At 51.9% G+C, this 25,128-nt stretch overlaps 5 protein-coding genes across 5 annotated transcripts; 2 read left to right on the top strand and 3 right to left on the bottom strand.

Moving 5' to 3' along the window:
* Positions 1-1,320: 1,320 nt before the first annotated feature.
* On the top strand, positions 1,321-2,938 carry MYCGRDRAFT_82700 (uncharacterized protein; the record flags this gene model as incomplete). The annotated part of the gene is made up of 2 exons (XM_003848482.1): positions 1,321-2,759; positions 2,787-2,938. A coding segment is annotated over one exon (1,439 nt), but the record flags the coding sequence as incomplete, so codon positions are not given.
* A 1,472-nt stretch (positions 2,939-4,410) lies between these two features.
* MYCGRDRAFT_49574 (uncharacterized protein) lies at positions 4,411-5,238 on the top strand (the record flags this gene model as incomplete). Its single annotated transcript, XM_003848483.1, has 1 exon — positions 4,411-5,238. The coding sequence occupies one exon, from the start codon at positions 4,411-4,413 to the stop codon at positions 5,236-5,238; it is 828 nt and encodes a 275-aa protein (XP_003848531.1).
* A 7,213-nt stretch (positions 5,239-12,451) lies between these two features.
* On the bottom strand, positions 12,452-13,535 carry MYCGRDRAFT_111342 (uncharacterized protein; the record flags this gene model as incomplete). Its single annotated transcript, XM_003848405.1, has 1 exon — positions 12,452-13,535. The coding sequence occupies one exon, from the start codon at positions 13,533-13,535 to the stop codon at positions 12,744-12,746; it is 792 nt and encodes a 263-aa protein (XP_003848453.1).
* A 1,436-nt stretch (positions 13,536-14,971) lies between these two features.
* MYCGRDRAFT_77074 (uncharacterized protein) lies at positions 14,972-16,530 on the bottom strand (the record flags this gene model as incomplete). The annotated part of the gene is made up of 6 exons (XM_003848404.1): positions 14,972-15,381; positions 15,438-15,587; positions 15,642-15,798; positions 15,861-16,068; positions 16,123-16,247; positions 16,307-16,530. 5 exons carry the CDS (start codon positions 16,234-16,236, stop codon positions 15,126-15,128), a joined length of 885 nt encoding a protein of 294 aa, XP_003848452.1.
* A 226-nt stretch (positions 16,531-16,756) lies between these two features.
* On the bottom strand, positions 16,757-23,600 carry BGS1 (1,3-beta-glucan synthase; the record flags this gene model as incomplete). The annotated part of the gene is made up of 3 exons (XM_003848403.1): positions 16,757-16,792; positions 17,859-18,084; positions 18,139-23,600. 3 exons carry the CDS (start codon positions 23,598-23,600, stop codon positions 16,757-16,759), a joined length of 5,724 nt encoding a protein of 1,907 aa, XP_003848451.1.
* Between the last annotated feature and the right edge of the window lie 1,528 nt (positions 23,601-25,128).

The raw sequence follows: 25,128 nt of genomic DNA, 5'->3' as shown, positions 1-25,128 counted from the left end.
AAAAATATAAAATCTCACACATTTTTTTGGAAATCCCGCCGATCTCTCAGCCCTTCTTTCTTGTGGAAAAACATCAACATTCACGACAGCAGCCAAGAGATATCGGAAGTCTTTACATTGACATAATAAGCACTCTACAAGCACTACACAGTCATACAAGGCGACGATACAGTCATCATGGCCGGCGCACCTCCCAAAAAGGATTACCTCGACAAGGGTAAGTTGTCCTTCCATCTTCGACGAGCACTTTCACCTCGCCACCTCATCATCAGTTCGAAGGCGTGGAGGTACTGACATGATTCCACAGCCCTCGAAAAACTCGAGAGCATGATCGGCAAGAAATCGGGCAAGAACATCGATCCGAACAAGTACAGCAAGCAGAACGAGAAGATTACCGATAAGATTCGTCAGATGGTCGAGAAGGCGACGGGGAAGAAGGTGAGCTAGTCCGTCATGGAGGTGTAGGAGCGTGTTACTGATGCTGATGCATCAACAGGTTCCCGCAAAGGTGTCGAATTGATGGCTGCGATTGCAGCGCAGCGGTTGGGATGTGAAGTTGATTGCGACGTGATGGACGAAACTTGCAGCTCGTCGGCGGCGAGATGGCTGTTGTGATACCCAAATGAGTTCGTGAGTCCGAGGACTGACATACCTTACTCATGTCTTTGGATCTATGGACCCATGGACAAAACAATCTGATTCTGGCTCGAGTATCCTTCTCTGTTCGTTGGCATCGTCTCTCAGTACGTAACGTCAGTGCGAGAGCACTGCTATCGTGAGCATGCTTGACCACTGCGAAAGCGATGTCAAGGACTAGAGGATTTAGTGGCTACCGTTCGCATGTGACAGCCTCTATGGCACGGGTCCCGCCAATATCGGAGGAACTCGGCGCCTGTCGACCTCTCCTCACACGATGTATTCATGTCTTTGTCTGGCTTCTCGCGATGCGCGGATTGTCCATCCGCATATGATCCAACATCCTGGAGCAACCTCCTGCTGCGATCTCTCGTGACCATCCAGGCAAACGTATGGCGAGAGCGGGGTAGAATGAAGAATGAAGGATATATAAATGTAGAGGTCATAGAAGAGAAAGGATGTAGAGTGAGTGGAAGAAGATCCCCCTCCGGTCTCGCCCAACCTCGCCAGCAAGATTGAGTTTTCGGCCCTACCAGATCGCCCCGCCAAAAAGTTAACAGGGACAGCCACAAGCTCGACAACTTTTATTGTTTCGATTCCTCCCTCTCTCCAACCTCACCGTCCTGCCGACAGACATCCACACCACCCCTCGCACGACACTCCCTCCCCCTTCACACCACCATCATGGCCACCAACGGCGACACCTCCCACCTGGCTCTGCCTCAGGCCCACCAGGACCTCATGCAAAACTCCCTCGTCGACACCGATCCCGAGATCGCTGAGCTCATGAAGAAGGAAATCAAGCGCCAACGCGAGTCCATCCTTCTCATCGCCTCCGAGAACGTCACCTCTCGCGCCGTGTTCGACGCTCTCGGCTCGCCCATGAGCAACAAATACTCCGAGGGTTACCCCGGTGCCCGCTACTACGGCGGCAACGAGCACATTGACGAGATTGAACTCACATGCCAAGCTCGCGCGCTCAAAACTTTCCGTCTCGACCCTGCGAAATGGGGAGTCAACGTTCAAAGCTTGTCCGGCTCGCCAGCCAACTTGCAGGTTTACCAAGCCATCATGCGTCCTCACGACCGCTTGATGGGCCTTGACCTCCCTCACGGCGGCCATTTGTCCCACGGATACCAGACCCCGACCAAGAAGATCTCCGCCGTGTCGACCTACTTCGAGACCTTCCCCTACCGCGTCAACCTCGAAACCGGCCTGATCGACTACGACCAACTCGAGCAGAACGCTCTCATGTACCGTCCAAAAGTCCTCGTCGCCGGCACATCCGCCTACTGCCGCGAGATCGACTACAAGAGAATGAAGGAAATCGCGGACAAAGTCGGCTGCTACCTGATGATGGACATGGCGCACATCTCCGGTCTCGTAGCCGCAGGCGTCAACAAGTCCCCCTTCGAGTACGCCGACATCGTCACCACCACAACCCACAAGTCCCTCCGCGGGCCCCGCGGCGCCATGATCTTCTTCCGCAAGGGAGTCCGCTCCACCGCCATGAAGGCCGGCAAGGAGGTGCAAGTCCTCTACGACCTCGAAGGACCCATCAACTTCTCCGTCTTTCCCGGTCACCAAGGTGGTCCCCACAACCACACCATCACCGCCCTCGCCGTGGCCCTCAAGCAAGCCCAAACCCCCGAGTTCCTCCAATACCAACAGCAAGTCATCAAGAACGCCAAACAGCTCGAACACTCCTTCAAGTCCCTCGGCTACCGTCTCGTCACCGACGGCACGGACAACCACATGGTGCTCCTCGACCTGAAACCCCTCGGTCTCGACGGCGCGAGGGTCGAGTCCGTGCTCGACCAGGTCAACATCGCTTGCAACAAGAACACCACCCCTGGTGACAAGTCCGCGTTGACGCCTTGTGGTATCCGCATCGGTGCGCCGGCCATGACATCCCGCGGTATGGGCGAGAAGGACTTTGAGAGAATCGCGGGCTATATCGATCAGTGCGTCAAGTTGGCGACGAAGATCCAGAGTGAGTTGCCCGCCGAGGCGAACAAGCAGAAGGACTTCAAGGCCAAGGTTGCGGGTGGTGCGGCGAGCGTGCCGGAGTTGGGAGAGATTAAGAAGGATATTGCGGCGTGGGCGAGCACTTTCCCTCTGCCTGTTTAAGTTTACTTTCGACCAAAGGGTGGGTTGAGGATGGGTGCTTTTAGGCGTTCACTTCGGAGGGCAAGGACACGGGAAAGCTAAAATTGGCAGGGTCTTCAACAGCGATTGAAATTTTGATTGACAGGTTTGGCGTGGGCGCGGAAAAAAAACCATGGTGGCTTTATGGCGGGGTAAAAAGTGCAGGACAGCGGCGTCTTTCAACCCAGCTTGCTTTGTCCTTTTTTGAGAAATGATACCCACGTTGATCTTCATCGCGTCCTGATTCCTTCATTCCCTGATCTCACGAATATGGGCGCTGAGCGCCGAGCCCTTGTTCGCTGACTAAGCTGGACAAATCTCACCTCACCTCACATCGAGCCCGACCTTCGACTTCCTCCGTCCTGACCTCACCTCGAACCGCTATTGCATTTATTCCTCCACAGCCTCAACCACGACCTCTTACACTATCAACCACCATTTTACGTACTGCCGAACCCTTTTCCCCCTTGCTTGACCGAAGGCGTGACCATCCAGCCCAGAACCCTCTCTCTCTCTGGCCGCGCGTACCATTCGGCGGACCCATGTCTTTCAATGCGCTAGGAGGTTTGTCCTCTTCGACTGCGAATCGATCACATCAGGCTGACTGATCCTTGGACCCCACCTGCACGCTGGTCACGAACCTAGGCTCTGGTAGTAGTTATTGCACGGACCGGATCGGATCGTGTCTATCGCTGGGCTCCCTATACGCGGTGCCGCTGTGCCGCTGTGCAAGGCTTAGCGTGGACGTCACTCATCATGGTGACACCATGCTCTTTCCTGCAGGATTGGGGGCTAAGGGAACTTTATCAGATCGATGTGACTGATGTGACTGATGTTCGTATTCGGCTGTAGGCAACCATTTACAGGCGGACTATCTGGTGGTGTTTGTCGACCTTTTCGATGGCGTGTGTTGTGACGACTTTACGCTGATGACCGGTGGTGTTCCTACCGTGTTCGAAGCTTGACCATTTCACATGTATTTGCGCCTTCAAAGCACTCTTCCGCATTCCGCTTGGTCTGGCGCTATGGTGCCGGCTTCATCTCGATGTGTCAGGACGACTACAGCAGGTCATGGTTCAGGATCGGGACAAGCCAGGCTACAGGATGATAACTGGAAGAGCATCAAGCGATCGACCCTCCGGCCAACGACCTCATCACCCTCAGTGATGTGCGAAACACAGCTGTGATGCCTACGAAGACAAAACCGCGCATGCGCAGAAACGGCGTTTGACCAGACCTCGTGAGCAACATCAACTGCTCCCCATGCTTGTCTCGTCGAGGACCAGCCCCCACGTATGCCTGCGAACTCAATTGATCCTCTCGCTAAGGCACTGACAGCATCTGCTCCCCGGATCGCCCGCGCCTGGATGCCGCGTGTTCGATCTAGCTCAAATTACTCAATGCCGCCGGGGAGGGTCCCTGGAGCCGTTGCGGCACAGTCTTCAGCAAGCCGCGAACGGGTTCAGCAGCGTCAGGGCGCGATGATTTGAAAGACAAGTTCAAGGTAGGAGGTCTCTTCTTGTTGATATACAATGCGATCTCAAGCGCTTTTCAGAGCTCGGGAAGAGACCATCCCTTCTACTTTCTTTGGCACGTTCTCAGACCGTGGCGCAGCCAAGCGATACCATGCACTACACCGCCGCTCTGCGTATCGCCCGCTATACCATCGCTCTTCTCATATCCTTCCTCCTCGTCCGCTTCTGCATTCACGCTCGTGATCGATCTCGTTTCCAACGCCACCTCCACGCTCGCTACATCACCTGGTCCGACTTTCCCAGCCAATACACCTCCCTCCTCAAATCAAAGGACTGGCCAGCGCTCGAAGCCGACAAGTTCGACTACACCCACTCATTCCCCTCCTCATCCAACTCAACAATCCCCCGGACGATCCACTTCATCTGGTTCAAAGACCTCTACTCCACCCGGCCAGACACAACGCAAATCCCCTCCCTCGGCTCCGATGCACCAGAGCTATGTCAAAAGCACAATCCAACCTACAACATCACGATCTGGGATGCCAATGCTGGACGTCGACTAATAGAAGATCACTACGCTTGGTTCATCACCACCTACGACTCATACAAGTATCCGATCCAACGCATCGACGCATTGAAGTATTTCATCTTACACCACCACGGCGGCGTGTACATGGACCTCGACATCGCTTGCCGACGACCACTAGATCCTCTCCTGGAGTTCCCGGCTTGGTTTCCCGAAGCGTCTCCTCTGGGCGTCAACAACGATTTGATGGCTTCGAGGGCTGGACATCCGGTCGTTGAATTGATGATTCGGAATCTGGAGCCGCGGAGTCGATGGAACTTCTTGTTCCCTTACGTCACCATCTTTTGGACTACTGGGCCGCAGTTTACGGGTGATATGTTGTTCAAGTGGTGGGCTGGGCATTCGACTGTCATCGCGGAGACGGGTCAAGACAGTAAGTCGGCTTCGATATGACACTGTTCCCAGTTCTGACTAGATCACAGCGTCCGATGCATGGTTCGTCCTACCTCGCGACTTCTATTCAGAAGAATACACTTTCTTCGGCCAAGTCCCGGTGGAACGTGGCACGGACAAGATGTGGCTACCGTTCTGTGGTTGGTGGCGCATCCAGCTGTGTTTTGGGGATTGGTTGCGCTCGTTGTGATTGTGCTTTGCCTGACTACAAGGGCGTGTATGTATCGCCGCAGGAGCGCCCGGCACGGCGAAGGCCGGTGGAAAGCTTCTGAAGTGTGAGTCCGGCTACAAGAGCGAGGGAAAGGAACTTGTTCGGTCACAGTGCATCTCACTCTTCACGCGAGACGCTGCGATGGGAATGGTTTTAAGCTGCAAATCCTCCCGGGCATGCTCGCACAACTCACACTACAACGGCCGAGGACTACCCCTCCTACCAAGCCTCCCACCAGCTCAGCTGGACATGCTGCCTCGCATCGTGCGTCTTTCGGCCAGTATCACACCACGAATCACCGCGTGGGCGGCTGCAGCACAACTCTCGCGCGAGATCTCTGCCGAACGGGAGAATCGCGGCAACCCATGCACAGCGTGAAGTCCAGGACTCCAGACCTAGCGCTCGGTCCGGATAATTACGGCGGTTCAAATAGCCCACTCCGCCAAATTCGAACTTTTTCCGAATCTGTAGAACCGGCAGTGCGCGACGTCTTTAATATGTGGAAGAGAGCCTTGTACATTCCCCGCCGTACGTTTACAATATATAATAATAAGCTACCTTTTCGTATTATAGATTTCTAAATTAAAAAATATCTACCTTGCTATCGTAGTTCTTCGAGGTGCGTCGTTACGTCGGTCGCGATCCTTGTTGCACCGGTAGGCCTATAAAGTTCGAAGTTTAAATTCTGCGACAATACAACCTCGTAAGCTACAACGACTTTAAAGAGGAAATAAATTATTTCTCTTACGATAACAACTAAGTTTAGAAGGCAGGCTAAACTGTATAAAAGCTTGCGGCGACCTAGGGAGCCTGCGACCGGCAGTCGGGCGCCGCGCTGTGCGAAAAGGCGACAGTCTACAGAGTGTTCGATTCTACGAATTCGTAAAACTTTCGAATTTGGCGGGGTGGGCCATTTGAAGCTCCGTCATAATCCACGACAGGCCTTCGAACAGGGGACCACCGCTGTCCCGCAATCGATAGTTCAGAAGCATCTCTATTTCGACACTTGCTGCCCTGAAACATAGACGAATCACGAATCACGAATCTCCAGCAGCCGCCGCACTTTCACCTCATCTTCGCCGCGCGGCCGCCCCCCGAGCCTTGCGAATGAGATGCGACCCCACGGTGAACCCTGTGCATTTTCTTGAGCTTGTTCGAAGCTTCGATCGCGTTGTATAGCGGACGCGCGTTCGCAGGGGTGGTTGAGAGAGTTTTCAAAAAACGGCACGGCACATCGACCACGCTGCATTGGCTTTCTGCAGCTTCCTTGCGACGGTGATGAGCGAAGGCGTTGTCAGTCCGAGTTCATTCACCTGCATTGTGGAGCCAAGACGCTAGAGCTCTGCGATCGGCGTTCTTGTTGAAAGCTTGGGCCGCTTCTCGAGCTCTGGTCTCATAGCGACATGGACGTGACGAGCCTCATTGTTGGAGGAGAAGATACGAGCTCCGATTGATCGATTCAGGCTGTGCAAGCTTTTTTCCAGGTGGCACTTTCAGCGGAGACAGATTTGACTTCCGAAAAGACAAGCTGTGAGAGGGAGAAGTAGTGAGTTGTGACGCTGCTTTCGCCTTGCTCTGCGCCAGCGACGGAGCTTAGGTGTCATGCGATAAACTCTCAGCGGCTGAAATTCGGCCAATATGACCGTTGTCGAATAGTGATATTAATGTAATGTCTTACCTAACGGTTGTCGAATGGAAACATTAATATAACAGCCTTATTTACGCTTTTTACATAATAGTAGATAAGGCTATATAATGCTCGCTCTGGCTTGCCCTGTTTAGGCTATGTAATAGCGATATAAAGCCCTTATTTTAGCCGACGCTATTAAGCACCTTTTAATATAAGAGTGGAGCAGTATCGCTTAATTGTAGGTCTATAGTAAGGCTCTTGGCTCTATATATATTATCCTTACTACCGCTACTACCCTCTAATAACACTAACAACACTATTAGCACCCTAGAACTCCTAACCGGAGCCGCCGCCCCCCCCCCCTTAGCCGCCTACCGAGAACGAGAAAGTTAAAGGAGTTTCTAGCGCTCTTATTAGCCAGCTATTTAACACCGGATTCGAGCGTTCCAGCTTCCGTGCGAGTCGTTTGCGCGAGTAAGAGATATCTAGCGGTCGTGCTAGTAGATACTGCGATAGAGGGCATTGCGGCGGCGACTAGCATCTCCGAGGGCGTATTAAGAGCGGCTATAGTAGCGGCTGCTAAAGCGGTAGACTACTACAGCAGTAAATACCTCAATATTAAGGGCACTAAGCCTTATCGTAGGGGAAACGAGGTCGGCTTATCTATTACCGCCACATTGCTAGAAGACTCCGGCGAGCTATTTAACACTTGCCGCGTAGATATAGACACCTTCTATACGTTGTTAAGCGAGCTCGTTGCTACCGGCGTCCTTAAATCGAGCCGTTACCTATTAGCCGCTAAGAGATTAATGCACTTCCTATATCTCGTTAGCTACAGCGTAACCTACTATAGCGTTTACCTTATGTTTAAGAGGTCGATATCTACCGTAATAGAATCCTTCTATATAGTTCTTAAGGCAGTCCTTTAGCTATATAACCGGTACGTGCGTAAGCCGGACTACTAGCTTGTGCTAGAGCGATTAAAGAACCCCAAATATAAGGAATTCGTATACGCTGTTAGAGCTCTTAATAGCACTTACATTAAGGCTCGTGTGCCGCAGGCTAATGCAATAGCGTTTAGAAACCGCAAGGGCACACTTACGCACAATGTCCTTACAGTCGTGGACTTTAATATGCTATTTACGTACGTGTTGCTAGGGTAGGAAGGCTCTGCGAATAACTAGCGAGTGCTAGATAAGGCTAGGATCGAGGATAGCTTTAGAGCCTCTCTGCCTGTAGATAAGGTGTATCTTGCAGACGCTAGATATAGTAATAGTTGCCTTACTTTAACGCCCTACTAAGGTACGCGATATTATCTTAAGGAGTAGCTGTCCAGTAACTAGAGACTAACGTCGAAGGAAGAGCTGTTTAATCTGCGGCATTCATCCCTACGCAATGTCGTTAAGCGTACGTTTGGCGTGTTAAAGTCGAGATAGGGTATTCTAAGAAGAGCCGGTAGTCTACGCTTCCCTATAGATACGCAGGTCGACATGCTCTTAGCCCTTATTGTCCTTTACAACTTTATCCGAATGTACAACGCATCGGACGAGCTCTTCGCAAATAAGGAACATCGCATAGTATTAAATGCCCTGCCTATAGAGCAGCTATACTACAACCAGATCTCTAAGTCTAGTGTAATCGATAATAAAGGAGCTATAGACTAGCGGCGTAAGAGGATTACAACGGCTATGTAGGAGCAATATAAGGAAGAGCTTGCAACGCGTAGTCAAGTAGTCCATAAACGTCCGGAATGAGGAAGATTTAAGGGTGTCTTGTCGTCCGAAATTCGAGCAATAGGAGAAATCTGCTAATTATTAAGAACATTACTAATATACAAGGCCGGCGATGAGGAACACCTGTACGCGGTGCCGGCTACGAACCTACGACGACATCGTTGTTGTAGAGCCAAGTTTCCTCGGGAGGATTGAAGAGGCCGTCGATCCCTCTTCCCTTACAAACACAACCTAGAGGCACGCCTCCTATTGAAACACAAGCTATAGAACAACAGTACGATTCGAACGACCTCTACGCTACAAACGCTACAAACAAGAAGAAGAAGAAGTAGTCTACTCTGCCCTATACGCGCACCTCCTCGAAATCCGAACCGAAGTACTTTAAAGAGCTGGAACAGTTAGTAGAATCTACGACTCTACGATTAACCTGCGTAGCTATATGCGTTTAGAAGCGGCATACAGTTCCACAAAGGCATATTAAGGATAAGAGAAGGCAGCGAGTTAGACAGCTACTTCTACTTTTGCACTACTTTTGCACGGCATTTTGCACTGCTTTTGCACTGCTTTTGTACGGCATTCTGCACTGCTTTTGCACTACTTTTGCACGGCATTTTGCACTACTTTTGCACGGCATTTTGCACTGCTTTTGCACGGCATTTTGCACTACTTTTGCACTGCATTTCGAATTTGCAGCGTACGTGCGAAGCGGAAGGATCCGCTAAAAATTCTACAAAAAGCTTAGCGCGAAAATTTTGCAGCCCTAGGCTGCAACACTCGTTTAATTTCCTTTGTTCTGCATTTGTTTAAAGTCCTTTAGCACTGCCTTAGGCACGGGGTTTTCCCCTAAGGTCAAAGAATAAGAAGATTTTGAATGTAAATAGATCTACTGCCTTGCCTTTAGGGCAAGGCCGTCCTACATAGTCATAGACTCCAAAAGGACGTAAATGGAATAAACAAACAAACAAACAAACAACAAACTAATATACAACCGTTCATTACGATTTCTTTATCTGCGCATAGCCCTTAATATACACAACAATCGCCGTTATGCAAATGTGTCGTAGTAGTAGCCGTGTAGTGTTTAATATATAGGGGGGTGTTGTTGTTATTGTTAGAAGATTTCTTAATAATTATTAAAGATAAAGTTCGGTCGCCCGGAGCTCGCTCCGGTAGAGGACAACCCCGCGAAGTCGACAAATTTCAGTACGCGACGGGCGCAACATAGATTCTAGCTGCGGGGCGGGGAAACTTCGGCTTAGCTAGAGCTAATAAGAGCACTAGAAATCCTCGAAAACTAACAACACCCTTACCAAAATCATTAGTATAGCCCTACTTTAATCTGGCTTTAAAATTCGTAGAATCTAGCAGAATCTCAGCCGTACTTACTACATTTCTAGTCCTCTTAACGGTGCGGGAGCATCCGATCAGCTAGCAACAGAGATATATTAATAAAACATAAACTCCTCACGACCTAATAGCTTAACAACTACACGGCGGAATATATTTATATTAATATCTAATGTATAGATGTATCTATTAAAGACGTAGTAAAGTCGTTATAGTCCGAAAAAAATCGTGTAGCGGATAGTTAAGCACCTACTAACGAACGCCGCTATTAGCTTGCTCTACCCTTAATTCTTCTTTATTCCCTTACGCAACTCTACTAACAAGTCTACGTCCTTCTCGAGCTAGTTACTAAGGTCGATAATCTAGGTAAGCTAATTAATCGTGCTGCCTCTATAGAAGGCTCTAGCCTCGTATAGCGCTATATCGAAGCTCTGGCCGTAGTTCTAATACATGCGCTAAGAGATAGGCCAGTGCTCTATATCGATAATATCTATTGCACGCTCTGGCTAGTTAACCTCTTTAAGGCTAAGGAACGTACGCTCGAGAGAGTTACTAATAATCTTAGCACCGGAGCCTCGACTAGCTTTAAGGACTAGTAGTGCAGGAGTAATTGGCTGCTTAGTAGCCTTACGTTTCTTACTGCTTCCGCTACGGACGAAGCTATTGTCGTCGATGTCGAAGGGGTCGTTATTATCCTCGTTCGTAGCACTAACAGTCGTTGTTGCCGCCGAAGTTAAGCTACCCTCGGCCTCGCTCTTAATCTCTTAACGAGCCTATCGCTGCTTCTTGCCCTATATATGCTTACTAGTAGCAATCTTCTTATTAAAGATAACAGCGCATTAAATAAAGTATAGACATAGCCCCTTCCTTAGCTTAGCGGCGTTCTTGTAGCAAGCCTAAGCAAGGTAATTATCCTATACCTTGTTAGGAGTAGTAACGATGCTATTGTTAGTATTTACGCCGAAGCCGGACTGGTTTTAAAGCACGACGTATGCTAAATACGTGCCCTTTAATGCGGTTATCTTAGTTTAGATAGACTTCTATGTAACTATGTGCTTGTAGAGAGCGGTCAGGTAGGTGCATAAGTAGTTCTTGCTAGCCGGCTTAAGGTTGCCGTCGATATGCTCGTTAATCTGTATCCGACGCATCTAGTAGTCTACTAGGTAGAGCTCTATGTCGTTAGACTAAGCTACCTTCTTCGATATAGTCGACTATATGCTCGTAAGCAGCTGCGACTCGTATATAGCCTAAGAGTCGGCATCGTGGAAGTAAGGATCCTTAAATTAAGGGTCGATGTTATCGTCTTAAGACTCGATAAAGGGCTCGAAGGGCTCGGAAGGCTAAGTCTGCTATTAACTCTCGTAGTAGTATAGACCAATATTCGGATCGGGGATAGTGTATTAGGAAGTTATCTTAGTAAGGCCGTATAATAGTAGATCCGAGGGCGATTAAGACGAGTAGTACGCCGAACAAAAGCGCTTAATAAGTTCTTAAATTCCTATATAGCGTAGACCTTAATATAGCTCGCGGTTGTGGTTGTTTAATTATGTGAATGTTGCACGAGAATATAAGAGCCTACAATTCGACGATATTACGACGCTCGGCTGCACCCGCCGAGGAGCGGCCGGACCTACTTTCGAGTACAATATTCGAGCTGTTACATTTTATCGAACAACAACACTAACAACACGCTAACTACTAGCTGTTAGCTGCTCGTCACATTGTAAGGGAAGCCTTACATAGCATAAGAAGGAAATTAGTGCGTCTAACAGCAGCTAAGAGCCATATAACGGCAACTGAGAGCGGCAAATCCAGCTGAAATCAGTTTATCGCATGACACCTTAAGATGGCCACTTACACTTGAAGGACGAGTCGATTGCGCTATCGGTCAAATGGGAAGTCATGGGGTTGGGAGTGGTCGGAGTGATGTCCATGTTGAGACAAGAGAATGCACGAAATGAGGTACGCGCTCGTGAAAGAATGATTGGAGCGGCGCTCACTTGGTTCCCTTGTGGAAAGGACATTGGGCAACGACATCTGTAGCTCTAGTAGAAAAGCTCAACGCGCCTCTTTTTTTTCCTCTGCAGGATTCAGGGATGTATTGCAATAGGGCGGCCTTTTGAACGTCAATTGAACATCACGCGGTTAATTCGCTCAGCTTGACATCTGACAAGGCCACACCAGCAAGATGAGCTACTTTCCCTGGAAGCTCACGCGCATTGGAAAGCAAGACTGGGCGAACTGGAGCATCACGGAACGGGAACCGAGGTGTGGTGGACTGTTAAATACGATGTAGGTATGCTTCGGGACTGTGTTGCTGTACATTCGGAGCCGTCCTGTGGCCTCGTCTTCATCACCATATCCAGTTTCGCCGTGGCATAAATTTTTTAAGAGTTGGGTATCATCGTTCCAGTATCATTCGCTCCATGCCATGCTTTTGCACCTTCCATCACCACAAGTCGCGTCTCGACCAAGATGTGTCCATAGTATATGCCGTCCAATAACTCCTCTGCCAAATGCATGTTACCTCCCTGGCGGCGCCGTTGTCACACTCGTGATGTCCAATGCGAATGACAGCGGTATCCTACGCCTCATCGATCTCGATCGCCTCGACGTGAACGCCGACTCCATCACTGCTCTTGCTGCCGTTCGTTTGCCCACGCTCAAGCTGCTCAATGTGGCTCAGAACCCTCGCGGAACCTCTCGTGCTGCTTCCTCTTCTTCTTACACCTGGTAGATTCTTTCCTAAGCCCAGCTCCGCCATGCCTTCGTACAGTCCATCATCGGAAGGTGTTCGTATCCTCAACTGCGGTCTGGTATGTGATTGAGAGGGGTACGCGACCAAACATGCATCGTCGAAGTCCGACTCGTCCTCGGTATCTTCGTCCTCGTCATATTCGTCCGAGGAAGCGGAGGGCGAGTACGAAAGATCTGGTTCCGGGTCGTGTAACTCGTGATGGAATTGTGGTTCCGTGGGAGAGGTAGGCGGAGAAGCCAGGCTGGCTCGAGAAGGGAAGCGGGAGAGGGAGAGATCGTCGTCCGCATCTTCGCCGTCGAGGAACATTGCATCGTCATAGTCATCGTTGTCGCCATCGTCCTCATCGGTATCGTCCTCGTCTAATTGTCCAGCCGTTGGAGGTAGTGGTGCTGAGGCCACTTTCGACAGTGAGGATGGTCGGTGTTGGAACCTATGGAATTGGATCGATCGTCGTCTCGTGGCAAGATCGTTCTCAATGTCGACGATTCGTAGGCGAAGAGACTCGTAGTGCATGAGGTGGCCGACGACATAGCGGAGATGGCGATCGGGACGACCTGCTTCGTGATTGAGTCGGGTCTGGGCGGTGTGAGCGAGGGAGTATGCCTCTGCTAGAGACATTGTGGATTGGTCTCTCGGTCGAGAGAACATTGATTCTGGTGTGAGGCAAAGGTGTAGATGCTGTTGTGTGCGAGATAGAGAAAGAGAAGAGGCAGATCGGCAAAGCAACAGTCAATCACAAATCGCCTCACCGACGTCCTCCAATTCTTTCCTGCACACGTTTCTTCTCATGCATGAATCCGTAAAAGACGGTGGACCCGCTGGCGCTCCGGTGCCTCCGATCAATCACGTCCGGTACGGCCGAAGAAACAGCGTAGATGTTACGCCTTGTGCCTGGAGCTTGGCCAAATGAAGACAACACGCGTTTTTGGCTTTGCAGAGAGGCGTTCAGGTGGCGCCAAGAGGACGTAAAGCGGAGCAAATCGTTCCGATGATGAGCAGATGTGACTTGCAGAGAAGTTTCTCTCGTATAGAGGGGGGCGTTGGCCACGCAAATCGATGACTTCAATGCGTGCGATTGATGATGTCCAGTTCCAGTGTATCGAGAGTAGTTCGAGCGACGAACTCAACAGAACAGGCAGGACGCATTGATATGGTGCTCACCGCCTAGTTGCCTGATTGCTCATCAAGTACATGTCAGCCCACGCCTTGAGTACATGTCAACATGTCCATCACAGTGGTGCACGTGTTCTCCCGTTGGTCAGCATTGGACTCGATTGGTGATGCATGGACCCAAATTCCGGACCGTTTGCATCCAAGTTCCACGGTGGAGCAGAGACATGAAAGAGTCACCGACTTCTTCCTTGTTCTTGTGCCCTGGGAAAATTCTCCTCCGTAGGGTCCCGATGGCTGGAAAGTGGGACACGGCGAGACAACGGCAGAACTCGGAGGCGCCCTGTAGGCTGTGACCGTCTTCCCGCTGTTCGTATGGCGGGATGTTGAACATCGCATCGAGGAGTTCGCACTGTATCCAATGGCTCCAGTTGGTCACGTTTGTGGTATAGGCCAGTATCCATCAATTTGGGGTGTTTTGAAACCGATGCAGCAGTCGCGTTGCTCTAGGAGCCACCACCGGTATCCAGCCCTCCATTGTATCCATCTCTTTCTCGTCGCTGTCGTGTTGCCGCGCGCATCTGGTGAGGGTTTCGATGATTGTGCGTGTGTTATTGATGAATCAGCTGGCGTGGTCGACGTGGCGGAGGTGGTGAGGTTGGTTTGGCGCGGTTGCAAGTGACGAGGAAGTTGGTGTTCTGAGAGCGTTCTTAAAAACCGATTAGATGAGCTATATCACCACGTCTTGCCCTGCACACGATAGTTTCTAATGCGGACTTGGACACGACAGATGGTGCATTGGCGCAACTTCCGGATCGTTTGCATCCAAATTGGTCTACAGGGAGTAGGTAGTAGTAGGTCGAGCGACGGCCTCACAGGACAAGACGTAATGATATTGTGCTCATTGACATCAACAATGACAGGCTGCCTTGTCTTCCAAAAGTGCTTTGCATGGGATATCTCTGCACAAACTCCCTTCATAACTTCATGATATACATCGACATCCACATTACTGCTCTGGCCAGTCATTTCCTCGTGCCCGCACCACGGGAGCGCTCGCAGTGCTCTTCAGTGATCTGGCGTATCGGGCAGTGTTATTCACACAGCGGACAAGTAGGGCCGAAGCGTGCTCTTTACAATCCGGCCTTGTTCGTCCGCAGAGTACATCATCGGAGCAGGAGACACCACATCGCGGGACTCGCCTTCGCTGTAGTCACTGCCCTTACTTGTCTTCTCGGTGATCATTTCAAAGGAATTGATCCTGTCCCGAGACGACGCAAGTGAAGACTTTGCTCGGACGAACGTGAACGTGCGCCTCAAGCAGCCAGCCATCGCTGGCATGCAGATGGAGATCCTGCATTATGCGTTAGTAAGAAACGGAGAATCGTCTCCTTCTGTGGGGGAGCTTACATTTGGCATGTCACCTCAATGATACTCCACTGCGCAAGCTGTATAAAGTCCCACGTCGCGTTTCGGATGGTGGTCAGCTGGTGCAGATGCGTGAGCCGATATATGCTGCAGCCCGTCACAGCGAAGCCAACAAGGAAGCAACATATAACGCTTGAGTATCGGTCAGCCAAAGGAACACGACTCAATGCGCTGCGGTCAACATACCCTAGCTTCTGTATCGTCGAAATCTTGAGCTTGAGCAGCCGTGGGATTGGCATCGCAATGACAAGGATATCTAGGATGATATTGATTCCTCCAACGGTGTAGTTGAGACCTATGCGATCAATGCAGGCTCCACCAGCGCGATTTGGCTTCCGCATCGCTGTGTGACGCGCAAAGTCAGCAAGGGGATTCCATGAACGGAGAGGTTTGCAAAAGCCTTACCAACAGTAATGGGGTGACACGCAAAGATGACGGCGAGTAAAGTGGATATGCCCGCCAGGAAGGTGAAAACGCCAATAGCCTTGCATAGCAATCTAAACTTGTGATTGCGAGAGTCCGCCGCCGGCCAGATGCGGAGGTAGAGTAGTAGAAGGGAGAATTTTGCGAAGTACGCGTTGAAAACGTACAACGGCTGTAGAACAAAGAACATCTGTCGGTATATGTTAGTAGGAAATGAAGGTCAAGCGTCGATGCGATAATTTACCTTGCTCCACATCTTGAAGTCGGGAATAGAGACCATCCACAGATCTCGACCGAATCCATACCGAATCGAAAACTGTCCAACGATGAACATTGCGAGGATAGGAAAGTAGCACATTACGGCGACACCTAGATCAAATACGATTAGTCGACGAAGCCAGTCCGGGTTTCCGATAGCAACAACATACCATCGTCCCACCAGAACCCGGCACCTCCTAGCCATCGCCATCGCGAAGCGAGGCGAGCGACAAGAAAGAACGTCGTCACGGTGAACAGCGCGCTAGAGCAAGACGGCAAACACGCAGAAGTCCTTGCCTCGCCTGGTCCTCATATCCTAGACAGTTCATCGACCTGGAGGTGCTTTTTGCAGCTCCACCTCTTCCCGTACGTCGCATTTCTCTTGCATTTGGTCCCCTGGGATCGTCGTTCGACTCTGGTGGAAGCAGGCCGAGTCATCAAGCAAAAGCACGAGGTTGTCGCGAGCTGTCGTGACTCGCGTACCTTGCAGAAGGCGGCTGTAGCTCGAGAAGCCGGGAGGCCGCGATTGGTAGCACTCACAGATCGGCAAGACATAAAGATCTTAGGGGTACACCAACCACGGCTCGGACAGTTCGAAAATCGGGGTCGAGTGCGAGCGCTCACAAGTAACAACTCCCCGCTTCGGGTGTCCAAGCCTAGACATGAAAGAGTCGCCGAGTTTTCCTTGTCCTTTTGCCCGGAAAACTTCTCCTCCATATGATCCCAATCGCTGCCAAGCCTCCCATTGTTGATGAGGATGATTGACTTCATGCCGGTGCGTGGGGGTGTTGAAGATCTGCTGACGTTCGGCTGATGAATCGCGAAGCGGGTCAGAAGAGTCTGGGAAAATGTGTGTTCTTCCGCGACACGATGCCGCGACAAACGAGAGCCATCGGGAGCCTCATTTTACGACAAGTACAGAATGTACAGAGGTATCGAGATTCTGCTGCGTAGCGAAGATGTCGACGCATAGAGGTTAGAACGTCAAAAGTATGAACGGTTCAGCGATCAATTCGCAAGTGTGGTTCGGCTGTCTCATCCGAAACAGCAGCCATGACCCATCGTTCAAGACCAAGCCGAATAGGTTGTCTCAGCACGGCATGGCCTCATGGATATCTCACCGCCAATGCCTCACCGACAATAAAGTGATCGAACCGCTGATACGTCAAGCCATCAAGGAGAATTCCCAGAAATCGACCAGACCATATCAAGGAAGCAGTCTCAGTTCAAGGAGGATACTCTCGACTCACGTTGACGGAGGACAACAAATCATGAAAGCAACCCCAAAGTAAGATTCTCGACCCTAAAGACACCTATCCCTAAGAAAGCTGCCAGATACTTTGACAGAGAACAAAGCAGTTGTACAACAGCAGCAAACACCACATATCCACCCATCCGTGCCGTTCCAGTCCATTTCTCCTTCGTACAAGTGTACTCCCATGTTGTTGCTATTGTTATTCCCCATCTAATGTGTGTTTTGTGATGCAGTCGTAGCCTCGCGGTGATGTGCCAGCAAGTATCATTCTTCTCATCTCCTCTGTTCTTTGCAATTCTCCTCCTCTCATTACTTCTTCTCCTCCACTACAACATGAACATCATGCGGTTGCTCGTACCGCTGCCTGAACCGGTGCCTCCTCCCAATCTTGAACCTCTCGTCGAACTGGCTCGTGCCGCACCACCAGTAGCAGAGGCGCCTCCACCAACGTTGCGGGTTCCGGTAACCTTGTTCGTGGTGTCATTGTTCTTCCAGTCGGTGGGTTGCAGAAGCTGCAGCGGGAGAGTGCCAAAGTCGGGCACCTTCTTCGTGATCTTCAACACGATCACAGGGCCAACGATGAGGGCGATGAAGAGGACGAACATGGTGAAGTAGAGGATGGCGTAGCGCACCACGCGGCGTTTGCGAAGCTTCGATTGCTTGAGCGAGTAGATCGGTGGGCGAATTTGACGGCTGGAAAAGGAGTCAGTATAAATGTGAAATGTCGAGCGCGGTGTGCCAACGTACCTAGGCCTCAACCAGAAGAGCATGACTGAGTGGAACTTGTCGATGTATGGGATCAAGATCGCGGGCAACATGAAGAAGAGCAGCATGTGACCAAGGCAGAAGTCTGCGGCAAAGAATCCCATCTCGGTGATCTTGCAGAGGAACTCACGGCCTGGCTGGGACATTGTGTGCCAGCCCAGAGCGTACCACTTGCCGGTCCACCATGCTATGTTCGAAGTGTCGGCGCGGAACTCTCGGGTGAGGGCGAGAGCGATGATGAGCTTGAAGATGAAGCGCTGAATGGCCACGACGGCGATCATGCCCAATAGAGCCCGGGAGAAGTTCCAGCTCTGGAGGAAGAACATGACCTCCCAGAAAGCCAACAGCATAACAACGGCAACACCGTGGGCAATTCCAGCGAGGACGGCACCAAACTTCTTGCAGCACATACTAAGCAGTGGTCCCATGCAGCAAGCCATTCCGAAGAACATGATAGCAACTCCGGCGTAGACGGCGATCGGGCCGAAGGCGACCAGACCGACGCGAATGAGGGCGTTTCTGGGCTTAATATCAACGCCGTCGTTGTTCTCAGCGATAACACCGACACCGGAGTTCATGAAGAGGTAAGGGATCAGGGTGGCTGCGACCAGGACAAGCGGGCCAAGGATTTCACTAAAAAAGATGTTGGTGAACTTGCCGCGAGGGGTGTCACCAGAGAGCTTGGCAGAAGGCTCTCCGAGAGCCTTGCGCTTGAATCCAGTGAGGCGAGTGCGCGACAGACGCACGAAGCCGATCCAGGATGCCGAGTGAGCCTTGGTGTTTCCGCGTGACAACCAGCGCAAGAACTCGCGGTAGTCGATGAAGAAATCGGCCCAGGCGAATTGATGGGGGTTGAAGACAAAGGGCGAAATGCACAGGGCGAGGAGAGACACCCAGAACCAAAGCAGCCAGTATCCCCAGACTGTCAACGTTCCGAAGAGCAGCATCATTAGGAGACGAGCACCCATGTAGATTGATGGTCCAGCGAAGCGGGAGTAAAGAACACCGAACGGCATACGAGCGGTGGCGAAACCACGCCCGGTGCCGATGTAGCGAGCACCACCGAAAGACAGATCCTGCTGGAGAGAGTAGGCGTAGATTTGCGTGACGAACACCTCGAACAGCGGGGATAGCGAGGAGAAATGCTTCGCCAGGCGGGTCAGGGCTCTCCAGAATCCACGCTCGGTCAACTCCTGCACCGTGAGTGGCACAAAGGAGATGAAGAACACGATGAAGATCGAAACGATGCAACGCTGCACCCAGTCGAGGATCGGAACGGTGTTGGCACATCCAGTCGGGTAAAGAGGATCGGTCTCGGGGACATCGCGGTTGTATCGGCAGCTGATGGTCTCGTGGCGGAGGGCTCCCAGGTTGAGCAAGCACCACATGAACATCTGCACTGACAGCATGACGAACAAGTTGTTGATATGGAAGCCAGGGTGAGCGTAGTAGAAGGACAGGAAGCGATCCAGCGGGAGTTGTGTTCCGAGGTAGTAGTACTCGCGGGATAACATCTGTTCTCCCATGCCAGTTCCAATCTTGGTGGTGAAGTTGAGAATAGAGCCGAAACCCAAATCACGTCCCTTACCACACTGGTAGTATTCGCAGTGCTTGATGCGACCACCACGGAGGATGGCGTTCATACCAGCGTAGATATCCTCGTTCAAGTGAAGTCCCTTCTGCGCCTTGGAGACACCGCCACGCGTGGTCATAAAGATGCCATTGAGGAAATCCGGGTGACCATAGTGGAGCTTGCCACCAATCTGTGCCAGAGTACGAGAGAAGAGTGTACCGAATGTCTGTTCCTTTCCAGCAGCGACGTCACCAAGGATGCCGATGTTCTCGGAGAAAATGTATTCACGCGCACCGAGGATGGCGACGGGGTTGAACTTGGTAGGTGGCAGACCTGGAGTGTATGGCGAGACATTGTCGGTAGTCATTTCCTCGAACTCTGCGAGCACGGAGCGAATCTTCAAGCACTCCTCGAGGTAGTTGTCCTGGTTGGCATCGATAAGCTGGATGTACTCTCCGCGATAGAAGATCAGGCAGTGGTTCTGGTTGTCAGACTTGCCGTCACCGAGAATGGGGTTGCCAGACAGCATGATGCGGAACTTGGGACGACGCATGCCATTCTCCATGAGCTCGGAGTGGCCATCGATGAGTGCAGAGAAGAGTCTGGGGTCCTCGCCTTCGTTGGCTGGCGGTTCCTCATCCAGGTAGGCGATCTGAAGGTCAGGGTAGGCACGGAGAAGGAACTCGGCGTTTTCACGCTCCTCTTTGCTAAATTTGGAGTAACGCTGCATGGAGACCACGATCTTGAACTTGCGGCGGGCCATGCGTTCGAGCTCGCGCTCGAGCTTGTCCGAGTTGCCACCGAACATCTGAACGACTTCAGGGTTTTCAACCCGGTACAGCAGCTTGATGGCACGGCTGTAGTTCATGAAACCGGAGATCGTGCGGTAAAGTGTCTGCGAGCGGAGGGAAGCCCAGATGCGAGTGCGGAGGGTGTATTCGGGAGCGGCGGACTTGAAACCGATGCAGTAGAATGGCAGATCGTCAATCTTGCTCTTGGCGGTATCCTTCTCGTTCTTCTCGTACTCTCCATTGAATTGCGAGGTCTCGTCAGCCAGAATCTTGGTGTCCTTAACGAAGCAGTCCCATTCATGAGGGTGAAGCTGTTTGAGATACTCCAACATAGTGACACGGGAGTATGGCTCGTCCTCGCGGATAATCTCGCGAAGAGACAGGAGGATCTTCTCGCTGTAGTGAGGAATCATGACAGTGAACGTCGGCATGTTGTCAACGGGCAGAGGCTCGGGGATTGGCGTCGATAGCGACTGAGCGAAGAAGGAAATACGACGCTCGGCCTCGGACATGGCTGGGAAGAACTCCGTCTTAAAGGAGTGATCTTCTTGAGACACGAAGAACGTTGGCGCGCGGAGAGTGCGCTTCCCCTCCTGCTCGGACGGAACCTGGTGGTAGAGGAGCTTCTGGACATGGTCGATAGCGAGCAAGTGCTCGCGGTACATGGAGATGACAATGGCGTTCCAGATCTGAGAGATGAGCACCTTTGGCTTGTACTTGATCTCCATGTCGGTCGTGGCCAAGATCTTCGAGTACACTCGCTTTGGGAGGCGAGAGAATATATTTCTCCACGGTGTCCAGATAGACACACCAAGGTAGAAAGATCGGGCGACGGAGAAGACGCAGTTCAAGATGACGTACCAGAGGTAAGTATCCAGGAAGAAAAGAATCAGATCGGTGAAGTACATCAGAATAAGCAGGACAGTCGGCTGCTGCTTGCAGAGGATGTCTCCGAGGTACAGGATTCCAACGCAGTTCTGGATTTCCATGGTGGAGAGAATCCGAATTGGGTCACGAATGGACAGAGTCAAGAAGAAGTAAGACTCTGCCAGCTTGGCAGCGAAGACCAAAGTCCAAAGGCCGTAAGACATCCACATGTCGTTGCCCTGCAGACGAGGCCAGCTCGCGGTGAAAGTCTGACTGGCCACGTACTGTCGTCGCTTTCCATTCAGATAGCTGCCGAAGAGACCGCCCAGAGGCATGATAGCGAAGAAGAACACGGTAGCCAGAGCGATCAGAAACTGGACCACACCCAGAATGAGAGCGATCTTGCCCGTTTGCTGGAAACCGAAGATGTAGGCTGATGGTGCGACATTGATCGCGAGCATGCCGAGAAGAGCGAATAGACGTTTGGTCAAGTGCTGAGCGCCAGCCCATCGTCGTGGGACGTACAACCACTCGGCGAGGGTAGCGAGAATTTGGATGATGCAGCCAATGGTACCACCAAGCGCGACGGCAGACCATTGTGCAGGTGCATTGGGCTTATTGTTAAGCTGTTGTTGGTAGTCCTTGGTGTAGAGCGTAGGCGAGTTGAAAGCGGTGTAGAACCAGAAGACACACACGTGGATGATCCAGATGCGGTTGAAGTTGGTCAACATGTGGAACCACGATCTAGTCTCCTTGTAGGTCTTGAAGAAGGCCTTCTTCCAAAGCACGTCCTTCAGGCGCTCGTATCGCTCAGCGGGCGGCAGATCAACCAGACGGGTCTTATCCTCAAAGGAGAGCCGCTCGATGCCCTCGGGATACCAGAAGAGCTGGTTCATGTCGTCGTATCCGATGACCTTTTGATGATCCAGCTCTTTGCGCACGTATTTGCCTTCGTAAATCTCGTATCCTTGGTCTCTGCAAAAGTCGTACAAGGGATTGATGCAGTTGATGAGGTAGGTGAACTCGTCAACAGGCTCGACGCGGTTCTGGCAGGCGGGAGACTGATAGTAGTCCTCTGCACACTTGTACAAAAAGCACAGAACTTCTGGCATGTACCGGACCTGGTTGGCCTCTCCCCAGCAGAGCAAGTACAACGCGATTTGGCGGACGCGGTCATGCTGAGACATGCGGTTCATGCGCGTCTTCCAGCGGTATTCTGCGGCCTCCAAGCTGTTGTCACCTTCAAGGCTCTCGAGAGTTGCCTCCTCGTTCTGAGGCTCATTGTCCTTGTTCTTCTTCTTGGCGGCTTTGCGAGCCTTGCGAGTCGCGCGGTTGGCCTTGCCCAACTTCATGTTGGCGAATCCGACAGCGTCGTCGAGGTCGAGGTGAGCGGCGAAGTACCATTTTCGGTAGTTGGCGTTCTCGCCACCGATGTAGTCGGCGTGAAGTGAAAGAAGTGCCTGGTTGGGAGACATGCGCGATGCACGGGAGTCGAGAAGCGTCATCAAGTGGTCGAACATGTTGCGCATGCTGTCACGCTGAAAGCCGAATTTTGCCGTCAGATCGAGGAAGATGTCTTCGATCTCTTCCTTGGACAGCGGAATTTGAGCGTCGGAGGTCCAGGCTGGGTATGGCTCTCTAGACCGTTGGCCAGCTGGCAGCGCGCTTGTGTAGTCCATGCCATAGACGGGTGTTGAGGCGCCTGATGAGCGATTGCCTCCATACGAAACTTGCGATGATGGAGGGCGGTATCCACGACCTTGGCCGTCACCATACGAGTTGTATCGCTCGTCGCCACGTCCGTAGTAGTCCATCTCGGCGGCGCGGGCCATGTCAGACCTCATTGTGAAGTCGCTGAAAGTCTCCGAGTCTTCTTCGGAGTCGTGGCCGCGCCTCCTCGGGACACCGCCCTGACCCGGCTGCTGGTACTGGCCTGCAGGTGGAGCGCCTTGGTCGTAGTACTGGTTGTCGTAGTACTCATCTTGATAGCCTTGCTGGCCAGCGTCGTAGTATCCATCTTGATAGCTGTCGTGGCCGGCCTGGTAGTAGCCCTGATCATCATAGTATCCATCTTGCTGGCCCTGGCCGCCCTGAGCGTATCCTTGCTGATCGTAGTAGGCCTGGTCGTCCTGGTAGTATGGATCAGCGCCGCCGTGCGGTGGAGGTCGCTGTTGGCCGTAGCCGTCATCGTAGCCGCCCTGAGGGTGGGCCATGATGGGTGATGGTGAAGGATTAGGTACTGCTGTGAGTGAGTGTCAGCTGCTGGTCGATGTCTTGAACGATGTGCGGAGCATCGTGGCCCGCGCAACGAGGCGGAAAGAGGTGACATGTGTCTGCAGACACGGCGAGTGCGCGTACCGTTCAATCGTAAACCATGAGACGCAGCGATGCGTTGCTGCGGCGGAGGGTGGAATTAAAGGTAGCTCGTCGAGGACGAGAGATGTGTTGAGCGAGCGTGGCTGTCCAGTCCGTCGCGGACGTTGTCGTGGGGAGTGAGTGTTCCCAAGGTGCAGGAGCGTGCGCCTCGATGGTATGGCGGTGTTGAGCAGTGGTGCAAAGCGAAAGTCACTCTTCAGCAGTCGCCGTCGAGGTTGGTGGTGAGGGAAGGAGAAAGGGCGCCACTTTCTCAGAGCAACAACTGGAGGAACGCGCGGAAGGGAAGGGGACGAGCGCTTCCTGCCAATGCTCCTGACGGCTGCGGCCGCTGATTGGCTGGGTGAAGCCGGAAGTTTGTATTGTCCAAAGTTGTCGCACACGCGAGTCTTGTCCGGACAACTGAGCAAACAGGCAGCACAGGGAAGAACTGATGAGATATTCACCAGCAGAGGATGTTGATTGACAAAAGGGCGAAGAAGGTGAGAACCATGCTCGAGACAATTCTCATAGCCGTTTGACAGGGAATTTCGAAAAGGAGAACCAAGAGCCGAACGTCGACTTTTCCATGTTTTGCTGAGGCGGGCTAAAATACAAGTTGCCCCAGCATTCGACCCACCACTCTTTTCTCCGCGACACTGCCGCCAACCATAGTTCCTCGCATCGAATCCTCCTGGAAGATTTCTCGATCTTCCCTGCCATGATCCGGATGAGGCCGTAAGAACTGGCGAGCATTCGCGTCGAACCCGGCACCTTTACAACGTTCATCTCGAGCTCTTGGACATTCATCATCAATTCGAAAATGGCTAGCTCTCGGTTCCATATCGAGATGGCGACCAGCTATCCGTATGCAGCAGCCAACTCTAATCCACGAAACCTGCCGACTCAGCCTGTGACACCCGCATGCAACGATGTGGCGAGCGTTGAAGGACATGTCCTACAGTCCTGCCATGCCATGCATTACACGCTCATCTTTCTGTGCGCTGTCATGTCCGCTATCAAACCGCCACTGGATCTCGCCTGCCAGTTGATGAACGTCTGCAGCGATACCCATCCCAATCAAGTTATTCGTGAGCTATTTCAGGTTTGAGATCCGCCGGCAGCAGTAGTGTCGGCAAGCTTCCCGCGGGTGGGAAGCCCTCCATCCACCAGATTGCGCTTCATGCAGCCGACGACCTACTCTGAAACAACATCTAAAGGAGAGGAGCAAGAACTGGTTCCATCACCACGTGAGGCGCAGTCGAGACAACCATGTCGAAAAAATATATAAAGGCGTGACAGCCACGTCGGTGACTGCAAAGGTACGAGCTCATCCCTTCAAGAACGAAGGACTGCCTTTGGTACCTGCAGCTTTAGTTCGCCCTTCTC

This window comes from Zymoseptoria tritici, chromosome 11, assembly GCF_000219625.1.
Source record: "Zymoseptoria tritici IPO323 chromosome 11, whole genome shotgun sequence".
NCBI lineage: Eukaryota > Fungi > Ascomycota > Dothideomycetes > Mycosphaerellales > Mycosphaerellaceae > Zymoseptoria > Zymoseptoria tritici.
Note: the sequence above shows the minus strand (reverse complement) of the source record. Positions and strands in the feature narration are given on the sequence as shown.